Below are 20498 nucleotides of genomic sequence, written 5' to 3'. Positions count from 1 at the left end.
CGTTTGTTTCGCCTCTGCCGATTTGTTCTCTTTGTTGCCTCGGTCATAAGGTTTGTAATCTTTCCTCCACGATAAAATCCATTTCCTGTTCCAAATTGAGCTTTGTCAGTCCCAGTAAATTTAAATTTGAATTTGAAGAGGCAGAGTCCATGCTGGAATCACTTGTTAAGGAAACCAAGTCTCAGCTCGTTTGAACTTTACCGCCATCGTCTTCCTTTGTTGGTACATTTTTGTTTGTATTCTCCAAGACATTGGATGCAGACGATATATTTGCGTTTTTTTGCTATATTCTTGTCTTTTCGCCAGATTGTATTTTCGGGCAAACGTGAAGATTTGTCCATTGCTATAATCATCTTCATCGCGAGCAAACTTACTGGCTTTGCGCAATTTAATTTTTTCCTCATGTTTTTGTAAGCGATCATTCATTATGTCTGTTAGCTTTTTTATTTCGTCCATTTCAACGCGTGATTGTATTTCAGTTTCAATTGCCTTTATCGTCTCCATAATACTCTCGCGATCAATGGCTGCATACTTGATTAAAATACATACTAAGTTCATGGACGCAGCCAAATTACTTTCACCCCATTCTTTTAGCATGGCTGGGTTCGGTTTATCAAAGCTGGGTGCCAGGAGAATACGCAATCCGCGTGGGACTCTGCCTACTTCTTCATATTTACTCAAAGACTTGTGTTCCCACCATTTTGTAATTTCTAATTTTCTGTTTTTCTCCAAATCTTTAAACAGGTTTTTCAAACGTTTAGGTTGCCCTGTATTGTCATCTTCATTCAATGTTTTCCTCGTATTCCTTACGGATGTTGATGATTTACCAAACAGTTCATTTGCTGCTTCTTCGCGCAATTTCACTATTACGTCAGAAATTGTAAACCTCTGTGTTTGAATTCGATCTTAAGCAAGAGATGATGGTATACCCTCTATTTGTATATCGCTGTCCGAAAACTTCCCCACCAGGATGTGTGCTTCTCCCAACCACCGCACGTTTAGCGAGACTGCTTCGTATGCAGGTCCTCCGACCCAACCATCCGTTACAGCTACAGCTGCGCGTCGGCTTTAGCAGATTACAGCAATCCAGGGGGCAGCCACCGTAACTTCCACCACGGACAAACAGGAAACGTCGGTTTGATGGCGGCTGACAACTTCACGGGGAAGGGTTCCGTTACGGAAGCAAACCAACTTCCGTTACAATATAGACACGTTAGCTCCTCTCGGCTCTCACAGCGTCTCGCAGCAGGCAAGCAAATGCACATGCCGGCAAACGAGGGAGACCGACCACCAGGTACAGCAAGATGTTGTTGATTGCGTTTCACAGAGAACAGCTACGCGTTTCAGGCCAAGTCGCCCTTGTTCACACTGCAATTTCAATAAATTCAATCGCGTTTTTTATATGCTTAAATGGAACACACCTACTACCAGTGACATCAGTGATCACATGATTATGGAAAAAGAAAACATACTTAGACATTATTCCAAAGCGAGTGTTTCTTTGTTGTATATATATATATATGTATTTGTTCACTAATGCTTCAGGTTCTATATGCAAAAGGAAATGTGCTTATCATTGCTTTCTACTATGATTCAGGCATGTGAATCTATGAAAGATACACTAATACTGGATAAGAAATGCGTTACTTACTTCTAACTGCAGTTATCCAGTATTGGTATCTTTCATAGATTCACATGCAACCCACCCGCCTCCCTTGGAAGGGCTTACCGAGTACTCTCAGTTGTTCATATATATAGCACTGTGAAAATATGAGGGACCAGAGCTCCTTCCAGGAATGTTCCAGAGGGTGGTGGCAGCTGATTGGTTGCTCTCTAGAGTTTGGTCCTTATTACAAAAGGACCTGGATATGTTACTAATGTGAGGCGTTTGGCCTACTACTCTGTATGTCTAATGGGATATTACTTTATTTACGTACCAGGGACTCCCATCCCGACGACGGGGAATGATTCAGGCATGTGAATCTATGAAAGGTACCAATACTGGATAACTGCAGTTACAGGTAAGTAACACATTTCTTATACATATGGGCTCATCTTGTTGTGTTCCATTGCTTGATTTGTGTGAGCACCTGGTGCAGGCAATTTAGGTGCCCTGGGTGACACTGGTGAACACTGGTCTGATATAATATAGTGTATCTTGAGAGAGGGTACCCCACTGACACCAGGGAACAGGGTACAGAGACAGTAAGTCAAAAGGAAATCCCTGGGGACCACTTGTTATTCTTTCATATCACTAAGGATAAATTAAACACACAAGCCTGAATAGGGAAGGCAAATTTGCCACACTATAGAGAAAATATATTAATTTCCACAACCAAATGGATCGTTTACAATCTATTTTTAATAAAAACCATATACATAAAACACATAAGCGCTTGAATATCACAATTTAAAATTTCAAAGAAATATTCTCTGAAAGCATAAAGTAAGAAACAATTAATCACAGTATTTCATCACAATGTACAAAAAAAAAAATTTTAAGTTAAAAACAAAGGAAAATACATATAAGGCATCTCAGAAAAATATACATGAAATCGGTAAACAAGAACCTGTCAGAAAACAACCCCTAGTTTAAATGTGGCTACTTTGTCTCTTTGCCACTATTAGTCACTGGATCCAAAGGCCTACAGTTTTTTCATCAATATAAACAACAATAACAATAATACATGCACATCAGTTGTTTACTGGGCCCTGATTGGATTCTCTATATATAAGAAAAATGCGTTGACGCGTTTCGGTGCAAAACAAGTGATATTGTGGCACCTTCTTCAGGACTTCTTTGATCGGGGTTTTCTCGCTTGAATAAGTGGTGAATTGCACCCTCTCTGCAAATATATGGAGAGAAAAGTGTCACTTCCTCAAAGTATAGATTGGCAACCTTTCACGGATTAGGGTTTCTCTAACAGATTAAGGTTTCACTAATCACATACTGTACATTGATGTCTCTCACACTTTCCCATGTTGATAATACAGTTGTTCTGGTACATATGAGTTAACCTATTAGTTAATACTTCCTGGTTTCAATGGCATATGCCCAGAATTCCATTAACCCTCTATTTTAGGCTATACGTCACATTTGCCTCTGTCGGCGTCTAACTTCCCTCCGAGTCCATTTTGATATGGAAATTATTATGGGCAAGGGGGGGGACTTCTATAGAACACTTTCATTCAAATCCGGACATTCAGTGCACGTTCTTACCCCTTCTATTTCAGGGAAAGTCCAGGTTGGTGCATCTATGGTGTTTAGTAGACTTCTTCCAAATTATTTCTCAGAGTCCTAATGTGGTATATCAAGAGATATTGGTATATATTTAGACATACTGATCTATAAAAATGGGTCTATACTGGTGGACCATAGCTGGTTAAATTATTTACCTTTCTTCTCTATGAAAGCGCTCTTTGCAATGGGTTCGCTTCTCCTGTTGTTCCAATCTTTTAAGTTGTTAGGCTGAATATCTATGTGGGCAGAGAACAGGATATTTACTATATAACTGCCTTCTTTTAGAGTGGGGACTGTACTTTAGTTTTAGCAGAATACCCCTTTAGTCATCTTACCTTAAAATTTTATAAAACTCTCCTTGAACGGGCATAGGGTTAGTTATCTCCTTGAAAAAACTGGATACGTTCTATTGGGGCAAACAGATACAGAAGTATGATTAAATAATGGCCCGGACATACTGCCTCGATCTCTTCTCTATTCTCATTCTCTGCAGGATTTGCTGTTTTTTATATTCCACCTTCTGTCTATGTATCTATGGGGTTTTTTTCCCCCATTTTTTCCCTTTTTGGTATCGCTTATTTTATTATCTATTGCTCCATCATGATTTTATCGGTAGCAATGTATGTGATTCTCTACTATTTCTGTGTTATGGCTTTTACTGCAGTAGTTCCATCATCCTACCTACTTCTGTCCTTATCACAAATGAAGGGAGAGAATGTACGCTCTCTCTCCGTACTCAAGTGCGATAAGACATTAATGGGTGTCAATAGGACCTACTCCTATCTTGAAAGTACTCAAGAGCGATAAGACATTAATGGGTGTCAATAGGACCTACTCCTATCTTGAAAGTGACTACAGGTCTGCTAGGTGGGGGAGATGAAGGTTAATATATGCCAATAAACCCTCCTTTACAGATGGACCCTTTCCCTCGGTATCCTCTCTAATCACAAAGATTACTCTATACGCTGTTTTTGGTCTACCCCTACGTACTAGTTCTCTCTGCACTCACTAGCTGGTCAGGGGTCTCTTACCTTGTATTTCCCGGAGCCGCGATTTTGCCTCGTTCCAACACTCACTGAAGTGTTGATCGTGGCCGCCTCTTTTTTATACCGGCTTACTCGGAGAAGATTAGTCTCACCTGGAGAGCCGTAGCCGTTTCCATAGCGCCTGACTTCAGTTACTGGAGGCGCCATCTTGGAACAGAGTGATTATAATGCTGTCCTATCTATACTTCTTTACAGATAGCTTTACGGGTAGGCAAAGTATGTGGTCATGTTCAAATATTATTTGCTTCCTTTTAGTTACTATTTTAAAACGGTTATTATCTTTTGTTATGTATTTGTTATACATCTTAAGATCGGCTCGATAATATATTTTCTCTTGCAGCGGCGCCATCATACTTATTCACGGCGGCTTTACACTGATATGCCACCCTTGAGTAACCATTTATTACATCTTCGTGACGACTTCATCATTGGGGCTATAACTGATTTTTTTTGACACAGGGTGTGGTGGCTCGTCCTTTCTAAAATTTTCAAGCTGGGGGGTTTGTGAGATAAGTTCCCAGCATACTTTTCCTGCTACGGTTGCACATGTCTATTGGTGCACTAAGAATTTTCTGCAAGGAGAAGATGTCCTGCGCAGGACCATTCTTAAGATTACTTGTCTTTCTAGTTCTGGGAGACATGTTGACTATATGTCTCCCTACTTTGTCTCAGTATGTATCATACTCTACTCATCCTCTATTCCATAATCAAAGTAATTGATATATGGAATATAAAAAACAGCAAATCCTGCAGAGAATGAGAATAGAGAAGAGATCGAGGCAGTATGTCCGGGCCATTATTTAATCATACTTCTGTATCTGTTTGCCCCAATAGAACGTATCCAGTTTTCTCAAGGAGATAACTAACCCTATGCCCGTTCAAGGAGAGTTTTATAAAATTTTAAGGTAAGATGACTAAAGGGGTATTCTGCTAAAACTAAAGTACAGTCCCCACTCTAAAAGAAGGCAGTTATATAGTAAATATCCTGTTCTCTGCCCACATAGATATTCAGCCTAACAACTTAAAAGATTGGAACAACAGGAGAAGCGAACCCATTGCAAAGAGCGCTTTCATAGAGAAGAAAGGTAAATAATTTAACCAGCTATGGTCCACCAGTAGAGACCCATTTTTATAGATCAGTATGTCTAAATATATACCAATATCTCTTGATATACCACATTAGGACTCTGAGAAATAATTCGGAAGAAGTCTACTAAACACCGTAGATGCACCAACCTGGACTTTCCCTGAAATAGAAGGGGTAAGAACGTGCACTGAATGTCCGGATTTGAATGAAAGTGTTCTATAGAAACCCCCCCCCCCCTTGCCCATAATAATTTCCATATCAAAATGGACTCGGAGGGAAGTTAGACGCCGACAGAGGCAAATGTGACGTATAGCCTAAAATAGAGGGTTAATGGAATTCTGGGCATATGCCATTGAAACCAGGAAGTATTAACTATAAGGTTAACTCATATGTACCAGAACAACTGTATTATCAACATGGGAAAGTGTGAGAGACATCAATGTACAGTATGTGATTAGTGAAACCTTAATCTGTTAGAGAAACCCTAATCCGTGAAAGGTTGCCAATCTATACTTTGAGGAAGTGACACTTTTCTCTCCATATATTTGCAGAGAGGGTGCAATTCACCACTTATTCAAGCGAGAAAACCCCGATCAAAGAAGTCCTGAAGAAGGTGACACAATATCACTTGTTTTGCACCGAAACGCGTCGACGCATTTTTCTTATATATAGAGAATCCAATCAGGGCCCAGTAAACAACTGATGTACATGTATTATTGTTGTTGTTGTTTATATTGATGAAAAAACTGTAGGCCTTTGGATCCAGTGACTAATAGTGGCAAAGAGACAAAGTAGCCACATTTAAACTAGGGGTTGTTTTCTGACAGGTTCTTGTTTACCGATTTCATGTATATTTTTCTGAGATGCCTTATATGTATTTTCCTTTGTTTTTAACTTAAAACATTTTTTTTGTACATTGTGATGAAATACTGTGATTAATTGTTTCTTACTTTATGCTTTCAGAGAATATTTCTTTGAAATTTTAAATTGTGATATTCAAGCGCTTATGTGTTTTATGTATATGGTTTTTATTAAAAATAGATTGTAAACGATCCATTTGGTTGTGGAAATTAATATATATTCTCTATAGTGTGGCAAATTTGCCTTCCCTATTCAGGCTTGTGTGTTCATCCTTAGTGATATGAAAGAATAACGAGTGGTCCCCAGGGATTTCCTTTTGACTTACTGATATAATATAGTGCCTGGTGTCATAAAATGTAATTTGCTCATTTGTCCAAGTATCTAAAGATTGGTTATTAGTGATTTACTGCCTAACATATTGTGCATATTGCAAATTGGTTTGCATATTTGGCAAGCTGTGTGGTTTATGTTTGTTGCAGAAAATGCTAGACTACCTCAAGGACAAAAAGGATGTGGGTTTCTTTCAGAGCCTTGCTGGTCTCATGCAATCATGTAGGTAAGCAACTATCGTGATTTAATTGCATGATACTTCTCTGATATTTTTGCTGCCATGTTTAATTTTTGTCTTTTGAAAGTCATCTTTTTTTTAATGACCTAATGCAGCACTGCTTACCAACTTTGAATAAGTAAATATTGCTGGCAATCGCTCCACACCCATGAAAGCAAACGTATAATCCATTTGAAATAGTTTACATTCCTGTTTTTCTCTGCCTAATGTCCTCTCCGCATATGCTAGTCACAGTGGGAATTCGGCACAAAGAAACTAGTGAAAAGTTTCTACTTTGAACCTAAAGGAAATAAGAACTTAAAGACATGTGTTCTACTTTCTTAACCAAAGCAAACACAAAAATATCAAATAGAATGAAATATGCACTGCTTAACTACATCATGGAGCTAAAAGGCTGTGATAGAGAAACCTAATATTTATGCAAAAGCCTCCACATCCTCCCTCATTTTTGTCTCCTACCTTCATCATTTTTTACATAAACAATATTGGCTGACCAGCATGGTTAGAAATCTTGTTTCAGGAAGAAGCTGGTTCCCCAGGCAGGTGGGGACAGGGAAAGCTTGTGTTCTGCCCCCACAGCTCACTTCTTATTGTGCCAATGAGGCGTTGTGCATGGCTTTGTGGTAACATCTGGCCAATCAGCAATTGGCTGCTGGGATCCACATATTGGTTCCATTCCTACTGTTGACAGGCGGCCAATATTCTTTCTCATAAACCATTATCCCATGTTGAAAGCCACAACTCCAAATGGACCCTTTCTCTGTGTAGTACCAGTTGCACTAACACCTGCCTTTGTGGATAAAGTAGACTTCCAGGTGAAGTCTAATTCACCCACAAAGGCAGATGTTAAAAGGGAACAGGTGTCTTTGCTTGTTGCTGGAGAGAGCGGCAAGTCAGACAGGACCCCTAATTGAATTCCTTTCTCAGCCAATAATTATAAAGCTTTTTTCCATAGTATAAAACCTATACAGCCTTTGGTTCTGATGGGTGGTCATCATTAAAACTGAAAGATGGCTTCCTATTTTAATACGCAATGTTCAAGACAGGATATTCTCCACCAATTTGGCTGGCAGCCATGAAAGCCCCACGTCACAAAACAGTAAATGTTAAGTGCCAGAAAAATGATTGCATATTGTCTTTGATTTGTCCATCTGTGAAGCTGATCAGTAATATTTTGAAATACTGGAGACAAAGCATTATTCCTGAGGCTCAAACAGACTTTATGTGATTATACCACAAATGAATGATGCAACTTTCCTAAAGCTTGTCAACAAATTTGCCCATCAGCAAAGGATCATTCCGTTATAATGAGCATTAATCAAACCCTCCAAGACATTCATATAGATAGATCAAGCTAGACTACGGAGGAAAATGTTGAACTGGGGGCTGCTACCTGCCATGTGCAGATTGCAGGTGGTCTGCATACTGGAGGGTGGGCCTATACAAAATGTTTTGTATCTAGGAATTTGTTTGCACTAACATGCAGTAGTTTCCGGGTTCACAAGAGATTTATGCTCACTCAACTAGCTATTAAACATCCATGCCAGTAATCTAACTATAGCAATGGCAGACAATTTGGAGTTTAACATAAGCTGACAGGTGAACACAGACAAGATGTTGCTTGATGTGACCTCCCACACTACTGAAGGGAACGAATCATCTTGACATCTATTCAGAAGACAATTTTCAAAATGACCTACCCAAATTCAAAATATGTATTTTGACCAAGAAAGGAATAAGAGCAGCTGAATATTGCATTCAAACACACTATTGGTGGTGTCTATATATAAGTATAAGTAGATATTTGTCAATATTGAGGTATACTTTGTTAAAAACATCCTGTTACTGATGTGGCAGGTACCTTGGCACAATTCAGTGGTAATCCTGGTGTCCATTTAATGTTGGTTTGTATAAGGCATAAATGGTCAATGCACCTTCTACGATCACACATGGTACACGTGACAATGCTGGTTTATATGAAGGCATGAACGGTCATAGCACCTCCTGTAATCACGCATGGTACCCCTGTTTGGTTCTTAGACTGTGACCATGACACTAAAGAACAAAATGGGTGCATATGTGACAGCATTTAGGTATTTTTCCGGGTATACCTTATTAAGTAGTAAGGTTGGAGCTGGCAATCAAGTCTTTATACCGCTTGGCTTTAGGACATTTTTGAATGAGTAATGTCAGTTTTCAAGGGAAAATTCAAGATGTTAATTTGCCTGATAAGGTAAGAAAAAAGTATTTCAACACAGGGTTGAGGACATGTTGGGTTGCTGAACTGTATTTCTGGACTATCTGAATTTGAAGGACGTATTGGCTAAGAAAGAATGTAAGACTTTCAATTTAAAGTAGTAAGTTGTTGTTTGTTCAAGCATTACTCCAGGTCTCTTGTTATATCCTGATTATGTACTAAATCTCCTACAAGCACATGTATGGATCCCTGTGAGACACTACACTATATAAAGTAAGATTGCCACAAATTATATGTTTCCGTTTTAAAAATTAGAAGTCCAGAGTATAATAGCAGCCAAAACATGAACTTGTCATTTATTTGGAGGGAGTATCAAAGTCAGCATTTCCTTTTTAGAGAACATTTTAGGGAGGAAAGATTATTTTTCATTATTCCATAGCTACATAGGTTTTTAGATTAACTAAACTGAATAGCTGGAATCACTGTTTTACTATATGTAGTTATCTGAATTCTGCTTTAGATTGATTGAGGGGTTTTAGGAGGTACTAGTATATTGCCAACCTGGTGAAGATTTTGGTTGTACATTTTATTTTGATTGTTGTTATCATGATTATGGTCTGATTAATTAATGTACACATTTTATGGGCGATTGGTGTATTAATTGTTGTCCTCGGGTGCTATATATTCCATTATGACAACACATGATTTTTTTACAAACTGATACACATATATTTATATATGTTTCCTTTTTTTTATTAATAATAACACTGAAAATATAGGGCTCGATTCACAGAACTAACTTAAGACAAAATCCTAAACTTACTACCATTTTGGCATTCACAGAAGGCACTTACTCATTTTGGTATTCACAGAAGACACTTACTCATTTCGGTATTCACAGAAGTTAGGAGTCCTAACTTTAGGACTCCTAAATGCCTTCTGTGAATACCGAAAGTCCTAAAGTTAGGATTTTTCCCAGTTTAGGAGTAGTAAAGTTAGGACTCCTAACTTTAAGACTCATAAATGCCTTCTGTGAATACCGAAAGTCTTAAAATTAGGATTATTCTCAATTTAGTAGTAGTAAAGTTAGGACTCCTAACTTTAGGACTCCTAAATGCCTTCTGCGAATACCAAAAGTCCTAAAATTAGGATTTTTCTCAGTTGAGTAGTAGTAAATTTGAGAAAAATCCTAATTTTAAGACTTTCGGTATATTTACAGAAGGCATTTAGGAGTGCTAAAGTTAGGACTCCTAACTTCTGTGAATACCAAAATGAGTAAGTGCCTTCTGTGAATAACAAAATGAGTAAGTGCCTTTCTGTGAATACCAAAATGGTAGTAAATTTAGGATTTTGTCTTAACTTAGTTCTGTGAATCGGGCCCATAGTTCCGAACTTGTTATCCTATCAGTCAGCAACAAGTAGAACTGCAGTTCCACACCGACGGATTGCATTCTTGATGTGTTGATTGGGTAATTCATTTCAATATCTGCGGCCTGATTTTAAAAGCGAACAATTGCTATTACCATATTTTAAGAGGTAACAATCTCTCTGCATGCTAATAATCTATACCTCTTTGCCCTATGATTCACCTGAATCACACTGTACTGAAATTCTACCAGAATTCTGTATATAGCATCACCTGTTTAATTATAGTGGTTAGGTTCTGAAACTCATTCTTCCAATGCTATCTTTTTGGACAGACATTCAGCAAACTGTCCCCCCTTTGTTGACCAGGTTTTGTTGAAAGGGGTCTTTAGACATGCTGGATTATTACTGCTTTCCTAGATAACATATAACAGAACATATATTCTGAACTAGTCTTGAAATTCTGTATTTTCATTGCTGCACCAGTAATGCCATGAGGTCTTCTTTTTCTTAGCCTTTGTTTAGTCAGGATAAACATTAACTAGACATATTTGACCCCTACAGATTTGCATTACAACTTTTAATAAAAACCTAAAATATATTGCATGATATGGTCAACTTGAAAATCTACAATCGTTTGAGTTATATGTGGGGTTATCCTTTTGCATGATTTAGTTCCAAACTAACATCCTCATCTAGCACCCTCAAATCTTGATATAGTAGAAAATGACTTAAGCCCAGTCAAAAACATCACAAACACAGACCTACTCATCCACACACATGACATTCATATTTAGGAAATACCTTCTAAAAATATGTCCAAATACAGGGATGATTAATGATTACTGGCAGCTTTAGCAAAATAGCAACTAAGAAAGTAAACACCATTGCAAACTAACAACACAAATTTATAAGAATAGTCTGCTTCTTCATATGTGCAGATATCACTAACCATTAAAATGAATCTCACTTACATTCCTCATAAACTCCTTCACCTCACCCAAAGCATTTTGTTACTCCTAGGACAGGTATTACCCTAAACTACTAAAGTCATGTTGCGCAAGCCTGATCAAGAAATATTTAAGGATATAGACTACCTAGGTTTGACACAAAGAAATAAGAAGCCAACTGATGCCAAAAACTACAGATTTAACTGTCTGTTAATGTAGATCTCAAAACGTTAAATCACAATTCAGTCCCTCTCCTGGTTGGCTGCCATATTGTGTAACTCCCACTGGAAATCAAGTTCTGCATTATAGCCAAGCCACCGTCTAAAATAATTTGAGTCCTTGTGTACAGAAACTGGAAATCCTCAACACAAGGATTTTCCTGCATACAGCATGTGCCATAAAAGATCCCCATGTAATAGTCTCTACAGACATATTAGAGAATCTGCTAGTTAAGCTCACAAGTTCTTGACTATGTTGCTCCACTGAATGTTCACAGAACCATCCCTTTCAATGTAGAAACGACCACTGGTTCATAACTGAGGCACACTCTTTGAAATGGCCAAATAGAGCCCTTTAGAGATATTGGTTCAAAATCCTAAACACCCCTATACCATCTACTATATACTCAGGAGAGGCAATGGAGCCACATGAAGCAGGGCAATAAGCACATATACATACCCTCACCACTTCTTCAGAGAATCCTTCAGGATAGCAATCATAATTTAGAACTTTCTAGTGTCTTATAAATCCACAATATATAGCACTATACCATAACGCAACAACTGAGTCTCCATCTGCAGCAACAAAATGTACCACCTTAAGAGAAAACCATGCACGTCTAAATCAAGTGATGTAGTGTTACATCGGTTTGCCTTCATTTTGAGTGTTTGTTGTGGTTCTTGCACCAATATTTATTAATATTCTCCAAACTTTCTAAAAAGCTTCACGTCTAAGTATTATCTTCAATGTGAGACACCTGATTGCCTAACTAACTTGGAGCACATTGCCATGGAAATTTAAATGTGCTATTATCATTCCAATCCTGAATAAAGCTGATCCCTGACACCCAAACCCTTTCTATCCCTCCATGTTCCACCTCTCTGCATCACAAAGACACTTACAACTGTGGTGAGTAAACACCCCTCATTCCACCTAGAGTTCAACATTTGTTAAGTGGTTTATGTACAAGTCCTAGTCTCAACAGGGGAGAAAAAGGACACTGCTAAAAATGAAGAAGTGCTATTTTTCCAAGATCATGCCCTGGACTGTACGTTGATCCTCTCAGCAGTGTGTAACACTATAGAGCATAAGGCATATGTCAACCACATGACATCACATGCAGGAGTCAATGTACCTACCATAGACTGGTAGTACATAATATTGGTCATTGTGTGGTGCTGCAGGCACAAGGATATGTATTTTCTTAGAAGAAGGATCTCAAGTCCACCACAGAGTGTTAAGCTCTCTAAAACATTATCACACTGGGTGGAACTGAAGTGGTTCAGCAACAACAGACACAAATACAGGACACTGCTCAGACACTCTCAAATACTTCATACATGTCTGTACACTATGGACCCACTCAAGTCACTGCACTGCCTCCCAGTCCAAGAGCAAACTCAGTTTAGGCCATAAGGTGCAGCATTGCAATGTCACAGAGTATCTTTCCAGGATTTTACCAACCTTTAAGGATTCTGAGGTCCACTAAACCTTTGCTTCCTGCTAAACATTCTTTTACACACATTTGATTTAGGATCAGGTTGCCCCTCCCTCTATGCTCATCCCATTGCACCAGCCTTCCTACTGCCTACAGTTTAAGTAATATTTTAAATATTGCTGTGATTAAACTAACTGTCCTTGCTTATACACCCATGTACTTCTTTTCAGTCAAAGGCCTACAACAATTTACTCCATTCTAGTGCATGAATGTATTTGCCGTGCAAAAAGCTTTTTCATGATACTCATGGTAGAATTTGAATTATAAAGTAATCTGGGAGTGCAATTACAGCTCTACTCCTCAATGAAAAATGCTGTCCCTTTTCCTCTTAGCTGCATGACAGACATAACATAGCACACAATTTTATGTACATGCGTTTATCAAATACATGTGTTTTCCCTATGGAAGCAATTCAAGATGCCGAGCAATACAAAAAAAATGAAAATAAACATGTGTTCCTTCATTGGCCATTTCATTCAGTGCTTAAAAGCGCTTGGACATTCACTAGGAAGGAAGGAAATTGGAATATCTGTTTTGAAGGAGAGGATAGAAATGTGCCAAAGAAGACCTGTGATACAATAGAACTTGCAAATAAATAATAATATAATATGCTTTGGCTTTCAGTCATGCTATCTGTTAAATGAGGGTAAATAGATGTTGCCATAAAGCAAATTCTTGTAGCAATAGAAGTGAACCTTGACCAATTAGCTTGTAATTAGTATCCTTGGCGATACCTATAGTACTGCAAGCTAGAATAGTTTTGAAAGTAAGTTATTGGTACATATGCAGTTTATTGTGCCGAGCTTTACTCACTAAATGAAAGGGGCATTAAAATAAAACAGTTAACTTATTGTAGTTTATATGAGACTGAACATAAATGGATACCACATCAAAATATGGTATGTGTCTTAACCACGTTCCTTTGTGCATTTAGCTTTTCTGCCCCTCAATTCTAAGACAATCACCTCCTGATCTTAGAACAGGAATGGATCTGATGTGAAAGTAACATTGCATTCTAACAGAAATAATATCACCTTGACTTATGCTCCTTACTGCAGTCTCTCTACTCACATGTCAGATGCTCTTCAGACACAAGTGATAATGTTTCGAGTTGTAGATCTTCTTCAGCATTGCAGATCGATGTTACACCCGAAAGTGTGTGATCCTGTCAATACATTACTGGAAGTCTATTGCAAGTGGTGCTCAAACTAATATTAGTCACACAAAGCCTTGCATTTTGAAGTATGTGTGTGGGATGCCCTTCATAACTATTCAGTCCTGAAGTTGTAGATCCCTTGTGAAACTTCCAACAATCTGCAAAATGTAAACCAAATTTGGCAACTGAAAATACTCTCCAGAGTTCAATGCCTAGTACTTTTGGTATGAGTCGAGATAATCTTCCTTTAGTTCATTGCTTAACAGTGATTGTACTACCAGTTTAAGCACTTAAAATGTGTCATATTTGTAATCTACCAGCAATAAAAGTGTGTTACATTTTCATCCCAGGAAACTCAAGGTTTCAGGGTATTGCTTTCAAGATTGGATATACAGCACAACTTTCAGTCACCTCGAGCTTTTTCTCTTCTGCAAGCTGTGGCACCTGCCAAGCTGATCAGAGGCTCCAAAACCTAATTTACTCATTTGCAATCAGTTCCCACTTCAATGAACTAAGCTCATTTCATTTCTTCTTAATGATAACTAACATTTTCAGGTCAAACCTCTAATCATCATGATATTAACGGTGTGTGGCACAATCCTCTCCTGATGAAAGATTAGAGTCAAATAACAGGAACAATAATTATCTGAATTACCTCTGCAGAATGATGGTGATAGCAGGGTGTTGATCATACTTGATATACCCATGGCATTGGACATCATCCACCATTAAGGTTTGATCAACAGACTATCGAAAGCAAGTATCTCAGAAACTTTCCCAAATAACTCAAATATTGTCATATCTCCTCAGAGACATATGATCTCCTGTGTGGTGGAAATAATATTGTCCCATGTACTGTTTAATTTGTGCTTACTATGTCAGACACTTATCTGAGTCTAGACATAGGAACCAATAGAAGTGTGCACCAAACCCACAAAATCAACACCTGAGTGTCAATTGCAACTTGGGGACTAACAACAAGGAGGAGTGTGTTGTACTGCAAGACTGGTGCAAAGTGGTAGTAAGACAGAAGTATTAGTGAGACATTATGCAAGAACCCCAAGGTAAGGATGAGAACTACAGCATGAAGGGATAAGAGTCTTACTAGAATCAACTAGAACCCCTTTCTTTAATATTCCAGTAAGTCCTTTCACATGGAGGTAATCACCCACTAGCTCCTACTCAGTTCAGCCACACAAGAAAGAAAAGTAAAATCTGCTGAAGGAAGTAGTAATCTACTGTTGTGAAAGTAAGTAGTAATACACTGGTGTGAAAGTAGTAGTCCACTACTGTGCAGATTCTCCTACATCACTAAGATGGACAACAGTTATTATCCATAAACATGGAGTTATTTCCCTACTGTGAAGAAACAGGATGTAGCCGGGTCCCTTTGAGAGTTGGTAGAAGACTGTGCATTACCGCAAAATGCAATAAGGAACACAGAATATTTCGAGAAAAGTGCAAAGGGAGCTGTTCAGAAGCATCACATGGACACAGCAGGTCTAGTAGGGAGCATGAAGAAGAAGTGGTCTCCTCATAAAGTACTGTCAAAAGAGTTTCAGCCAAAGGGGAAAGGAAACAATCAGGAATGAAGAGATCAGGAGCAAGAAGTTGTACAGCTGGTGTCCAGGTTTACCTGTTCCTAAGGCATTCGGAAAGCATCGGAGGCCGAACTGGAGCTAACTTTTTCAGTCACAACTTGCCTGGAATAACTGTACTCCATGCCGGAGTACCACAGTGCCTACCTGACCCCTTTAAGATGTTCAGTCTCCCCGAAAAAGGAAGAGGATTTGCCCTAACAGCTAGAGTGGTTGACTTCGAAGCTGGAGAACCAGGTTTGACTTTTGGCAGGGACGGTCAAGATCCTGTGATTCTGGGCAAATCACTTAATCTCCCTGTGCCTAACAAAAATGAAGGTGTCCATCTGTCACACAATTGATGCTCATGTAAAGCACTCTGAAACCTTCAAGTCTAGTTCGCCCTATATAAACCCCCCGCCCCCCAATAAAAAGAATCGATGGTGGAGCACACTGTGGGCCTTGTTGCCCATGTAAGGTGACCCTTACATGTAGCCCTTTACACTTCTTCTCTGTCTGACAAGGGCTCAACTTTACATGTAGACTGATAACCCCCAGGTTATTTTTGGGCTGTTCAAACCCCTGGTTTGTCAAAAAAGTCAGAAACCATGTAGTACGTGCGATTCAATTTCCATAAACTCAATTAAGGTAAAAAAGAGATTTTTCGAAAGACCCTGGATGTTTCTTTTTGAAACAAGTTAGTCTGGACACCCAAGACTGGTCAATTCCCTCTGCCAGCAAAATCCCAACCTAGGCTGGGTATCTGTATTGACACAAATCTATCTCTGGATACCTAGGCTGCTAAGGTTGTCAACTTCCGCCTCCTTCAACTCATGACTCAGAAGTAAATGTTTCCATCATTGAACAACAGTATCACTGTTTGTCTAATGTAATATTCCAGTGCCTGCTGGACTATAGCAGCATAACCACAAAACTGCCCAGATGGAAACATGTACAGGGATTGAAGTCTGGACTGTGACTGTCCATCAGCAGTATGGTCTGTTTTAAGGGTAGGCTAGTTTGATCATCCATAAAGTCATCTATGCGAACATCTAAATTCCTTGCCTCCAACCTGGAATGGAACAGTCCTTGACGATTTTTAAACTCCACAGAACAAACTCTTTTCTATGTACCTAAATCAAAATCTGAGATTTACGACAGGTGTGTACTGCCTGTTGTTGGTGTACCCTACCACCTCTGTGCATTTTCAGACTCAGGGGAATATTTATAATGAAGTGGTGGAGCGCAGCGTTAGCCTCCTTGGCTTAACGCAGCACTCTGCCACTTCAGAAACGCAGGGCTGCACCATGTTTACAACAGATGGTGCAGCCCCGCATTTTGCCTGCGCGGTTTTTAACTTAGCCGCCTAGCGCCAATGCAGGCATCCTTTCACCATAGTGCAAGAGTGTCTGCGTTGAGGGGAAGATTGTTTATGTGTAGGAATGTCCCCCTTGCCCCAGTATTGGAACTTTCATAGATTCCCATGCTTTTGTATCATTCCCCGTCGTCGGAATGGGAGTCTCGGTAACAAAAATACCATAGCAGTAGGTACAAAAGAGAAAGAAAAAGGCCTAGGCCTCATTTCCTTTTGTAGCATATCACTCTCTTTTTGTAAAAGAGACCAAACTTAGGCATCAGCCAATCAGAAGTGCCTCACCCCATAGAACCCTCCTGAAGGAACCTCAGAGACTCAGATTTTCTACTGCACGTTGTGCTTAAGGAGTCTCCTTTGAGCTCTGCTCAACTTCTACTCTTCAGAGAGTTTCATCAAGGTTTTTTCTTCGGATTCTTTTCAGATTCACTTCAGATTGTTAGCTGCCTTCCAGGATGTCTGACAAGGAGAAGAAGAAGGCCCTTTTCAAGCCATGTTCCTCCTTTGGCAAGAAAAGGCTTTTCATTTAGGATAAGCATAAAGACTGCATCTATTGCCTCTATCCTGACCACAAGGCTGTGGACTGTAAGATCTGTCGCACTTTTTCAACCAAGACCCTCCGGGACCGTGAGGGTAGGCTTCTGACATGGCTCCAGAAGTTGAAATCCAGGAAGGATACTGTCCCCAGTGACAGTGAGGATTCAGCATCGGCATTGGCATCTTCCTCAAGAAGGGCAGTGAAAATGGGTAGGGGTTCCCCTTCTCCTTCTGTGGAGCTTCCGTCTAAGGCCTCAAAAAAGACCCCCAGTGAGTCTGAGATCCAGGGTCCAAGCAAATCTTCTCACCGAGGTGAAAAGGTGAGGGTAAGACCATCTACGCCTTCCAAGGGTGCGAAGACTGACCCAGTCTTCAAGAAACCCTCTTCCCAATCTTCTGAGAGGAATTCCAAGTCCTCCACGATGAAGGCATCGACAGCGGAGTTTCTGTCGACGAAGAAATTGAAGACAAAATTAAAATTTGTTTCGTCGACGGGGGATTCGTTGACGAAGGGATCGTCGTCGAAGAAGGGAGCGTCGACGGCAGGTTCATCAGGGTCGACGGGAGGTTTGCCGACGACAATGTCGTCGACGAAGGCGTCGAGTACCACAGCATCGACGACGAGAGTGACAGCGTAGACGACGATAATGACGTCGACGACGACGACTTTGACGACGACGACAGCTGGATCGTCGACAGTTTCATCGTCGACAACGTCGACGACACCAATCTCGTTGACGTGTGTGCAACCATCGTCGACGGAACCATCGACGATATTGTCATCTGAAAAAAGGATTACAATTTCAGTGACAAGAATAACGCTGGAGATGACATCTCCTTGGAGAGTGACCCCCTTGCCACCAGCTTTGATCTGAGGAAGGGGAGTCGGATGAGGATGACCAGGACTCATATGGCTATGCCAATAGTCCCTCTCAACTTCTGGACAAATGTCAAGAGACGGACTCTGAAGGGGGTTATGACCAGGAGGATGGTGGACATCATCAGGCGGCCCAGTCACAACATTATTCTGGGCAGGATATGGTTACAGTACCATCTTCATTCCTACAGTACCTGCATAAGATGCTGCAGGACTACAAATCTAAGGCTATTAGGCCAATGCTGGTTCCGGCAGCGCCTGCAACGCCTGTCTTGGTTTCTGATCCAACTGCTACTCCTGGATTACCTGATCACGTGTCCCCTCAGCCTCAAACATCCTTTCCACAAGATCCTTCCAGGCCGGCAGATGCCCATGATGATTCCTCGGATGAGGATCAAAATGTCTCTGCACATACGACTGAATGGGATGAATACATCATTCCGGATCCTTCAACTCCAGTTCCGGATCCAGTAGATTCCCTGCCTGTGGACATAGGAGGTTTCCATCAGCTGATGGAGAGAGCAGGTGGCAGGTTCAAATTGGGTATGCCTGCGGTGGCCATGGATTGTTTCTTGTACGACTTCAAGGAACCCTACAGGAAGACAACAAGGTCCATACCTATAGTGGATCATCCGTGGGAGGAAGGCCTGAAGGCTATGAAGAACCCAGCGATGGTGGTCCCTGTGGTACCGCGTCTGGATAAGAAATTCAGAGCACCTGACGATGGGCCGGCGGCCTTAACGGGCCATCCCAAACCAGACTCAGTTATTTCGCAAGCAGCACAGAGGAAATCCCGCAACCCCTCTGCTCCCTTAACAACTCCTCCGGACAAGGAAGGGCGGAGATTGGATAATGCTGGGAAAAGATTCTCGTTGACGGCGAGTCTTCTGGTGCGAGCTGCTAATGCCTTGGCAATATTAGGTAGATACGACCGCCAACTTTGGTGTGATGTTGCTCTGTTCCTGGACCAGCTACCTCCAGAATCAACACCAGAGGCAAAAAAGATCTTGCGGGAGGGAGAGGCGACGTCAATGGAGATCATTGACTGTGCCATGGACATTGCAACAACAGCGTTTCGTTCCTTGGCTGGGGCGGCAGTCCTCCGTCGCCAGGGGTGGCTGAAGGCTACCTGGTTTCGACCGGAGATTCAAAATAAGTTCCTGGATCTTCCCTTTGATGGGGAAGCATTATTTGGAAAGCTAATCGATGACACTCTTCAGGAGATCAAAAAGGACACGGAAACTGCCAGATCCTTGGGTACCCTTCAATACCGCAAGTCTCCTTTTAAGGGTTCCAGAGGCAGAGGTAATAACTACAGGGGATCCTATCAACAGCAGCGTTATTCATCCACGGGCTCAGGTTCCCAGCAGTACCGCCAGCCTTATCAACTGAGACAAGGCCAATCTTCTAACTACTCCAGGCCTTACAATAAGGGGAAACAGGCTAGCCGAGGACGGGATTCGTCCAAGCGCCAATAGCGGCCTCCTGGCTCTTCCTACTGGACCCTCCTCCAAGAAGTCATCAGTTGGAGGCAAGGTAACCAAATACCTTCAGAACTGGTCCAAAATAACATCAGACCGTTGGGTGCTCAACATCATTCGGAAAGGACATACCTTGGAATTTACGCAAGTCCCTCCACCCAAGTCCCCGGCATCGGTTCCATCGAAACACCTGCGTCTCCTGAGGCTCGAAGTCCAACAGATGCTCCGGAAAGGAGCGATAGAGCCGGTCCCCTCCAATCAAAAGGGACAAGGATTCTATTCCAGGTTCTTCCTGGTAAAGAAGACGCTGGAGAAATGGCGCCCATTTTAGATCTCAGGGAGCTCAACACCTATCTCATCTCCCTGTCCTTCCGGATGGTCTCTCTCCAAGACATCTTGAGGCTCATCAGTCCGGGGGATTTCATGGCCACGCTCGATCTCGAGGACGAGTACTTCCATGTCCCGA

The 20498-nt window shown here is 40.7% G+C and overlaps 1 protein-coding gene across 1 annotated transcript in view; it reads left to right on the top strand.

Annotated features, from left to right (window-relative positions):
* Positions 1 to 20498, top strand: part of RYR2 (ryanodine receptor 2) — a 3481211-nt gene that overhangs the window by 2850372 nt on the left and 610341 nt on the right. Inside the window, exon 82 of the mRNA XM_086925791.1 lies at positions 6715 to 6791. Within this exon, the coding sequence (XP_086781917.1) occupies positions 6715 to 6791 (77 nt within the window). The remainder of the gene's footprint in view (positions 1 to 6714; positions 6792 to 20498) is intronic.

Source organism: Lissotriton vulgaris, chromosome 6 (genome assembly GCF_964263255.1).
Source record: "Lissotriton vulgaris chromosome 6, aLisVul1.2, whole genome shotgun sequence".
Lineage (NCBI taxonomy): Eukaryota > Metazoa > Chordata > Amphibia > Caudata > Salamandridae > Lissotriton > Lissotriton vulgaris.
This window is presented reverse-complemented; position numbering and strand designations above follow the sequence as displayed.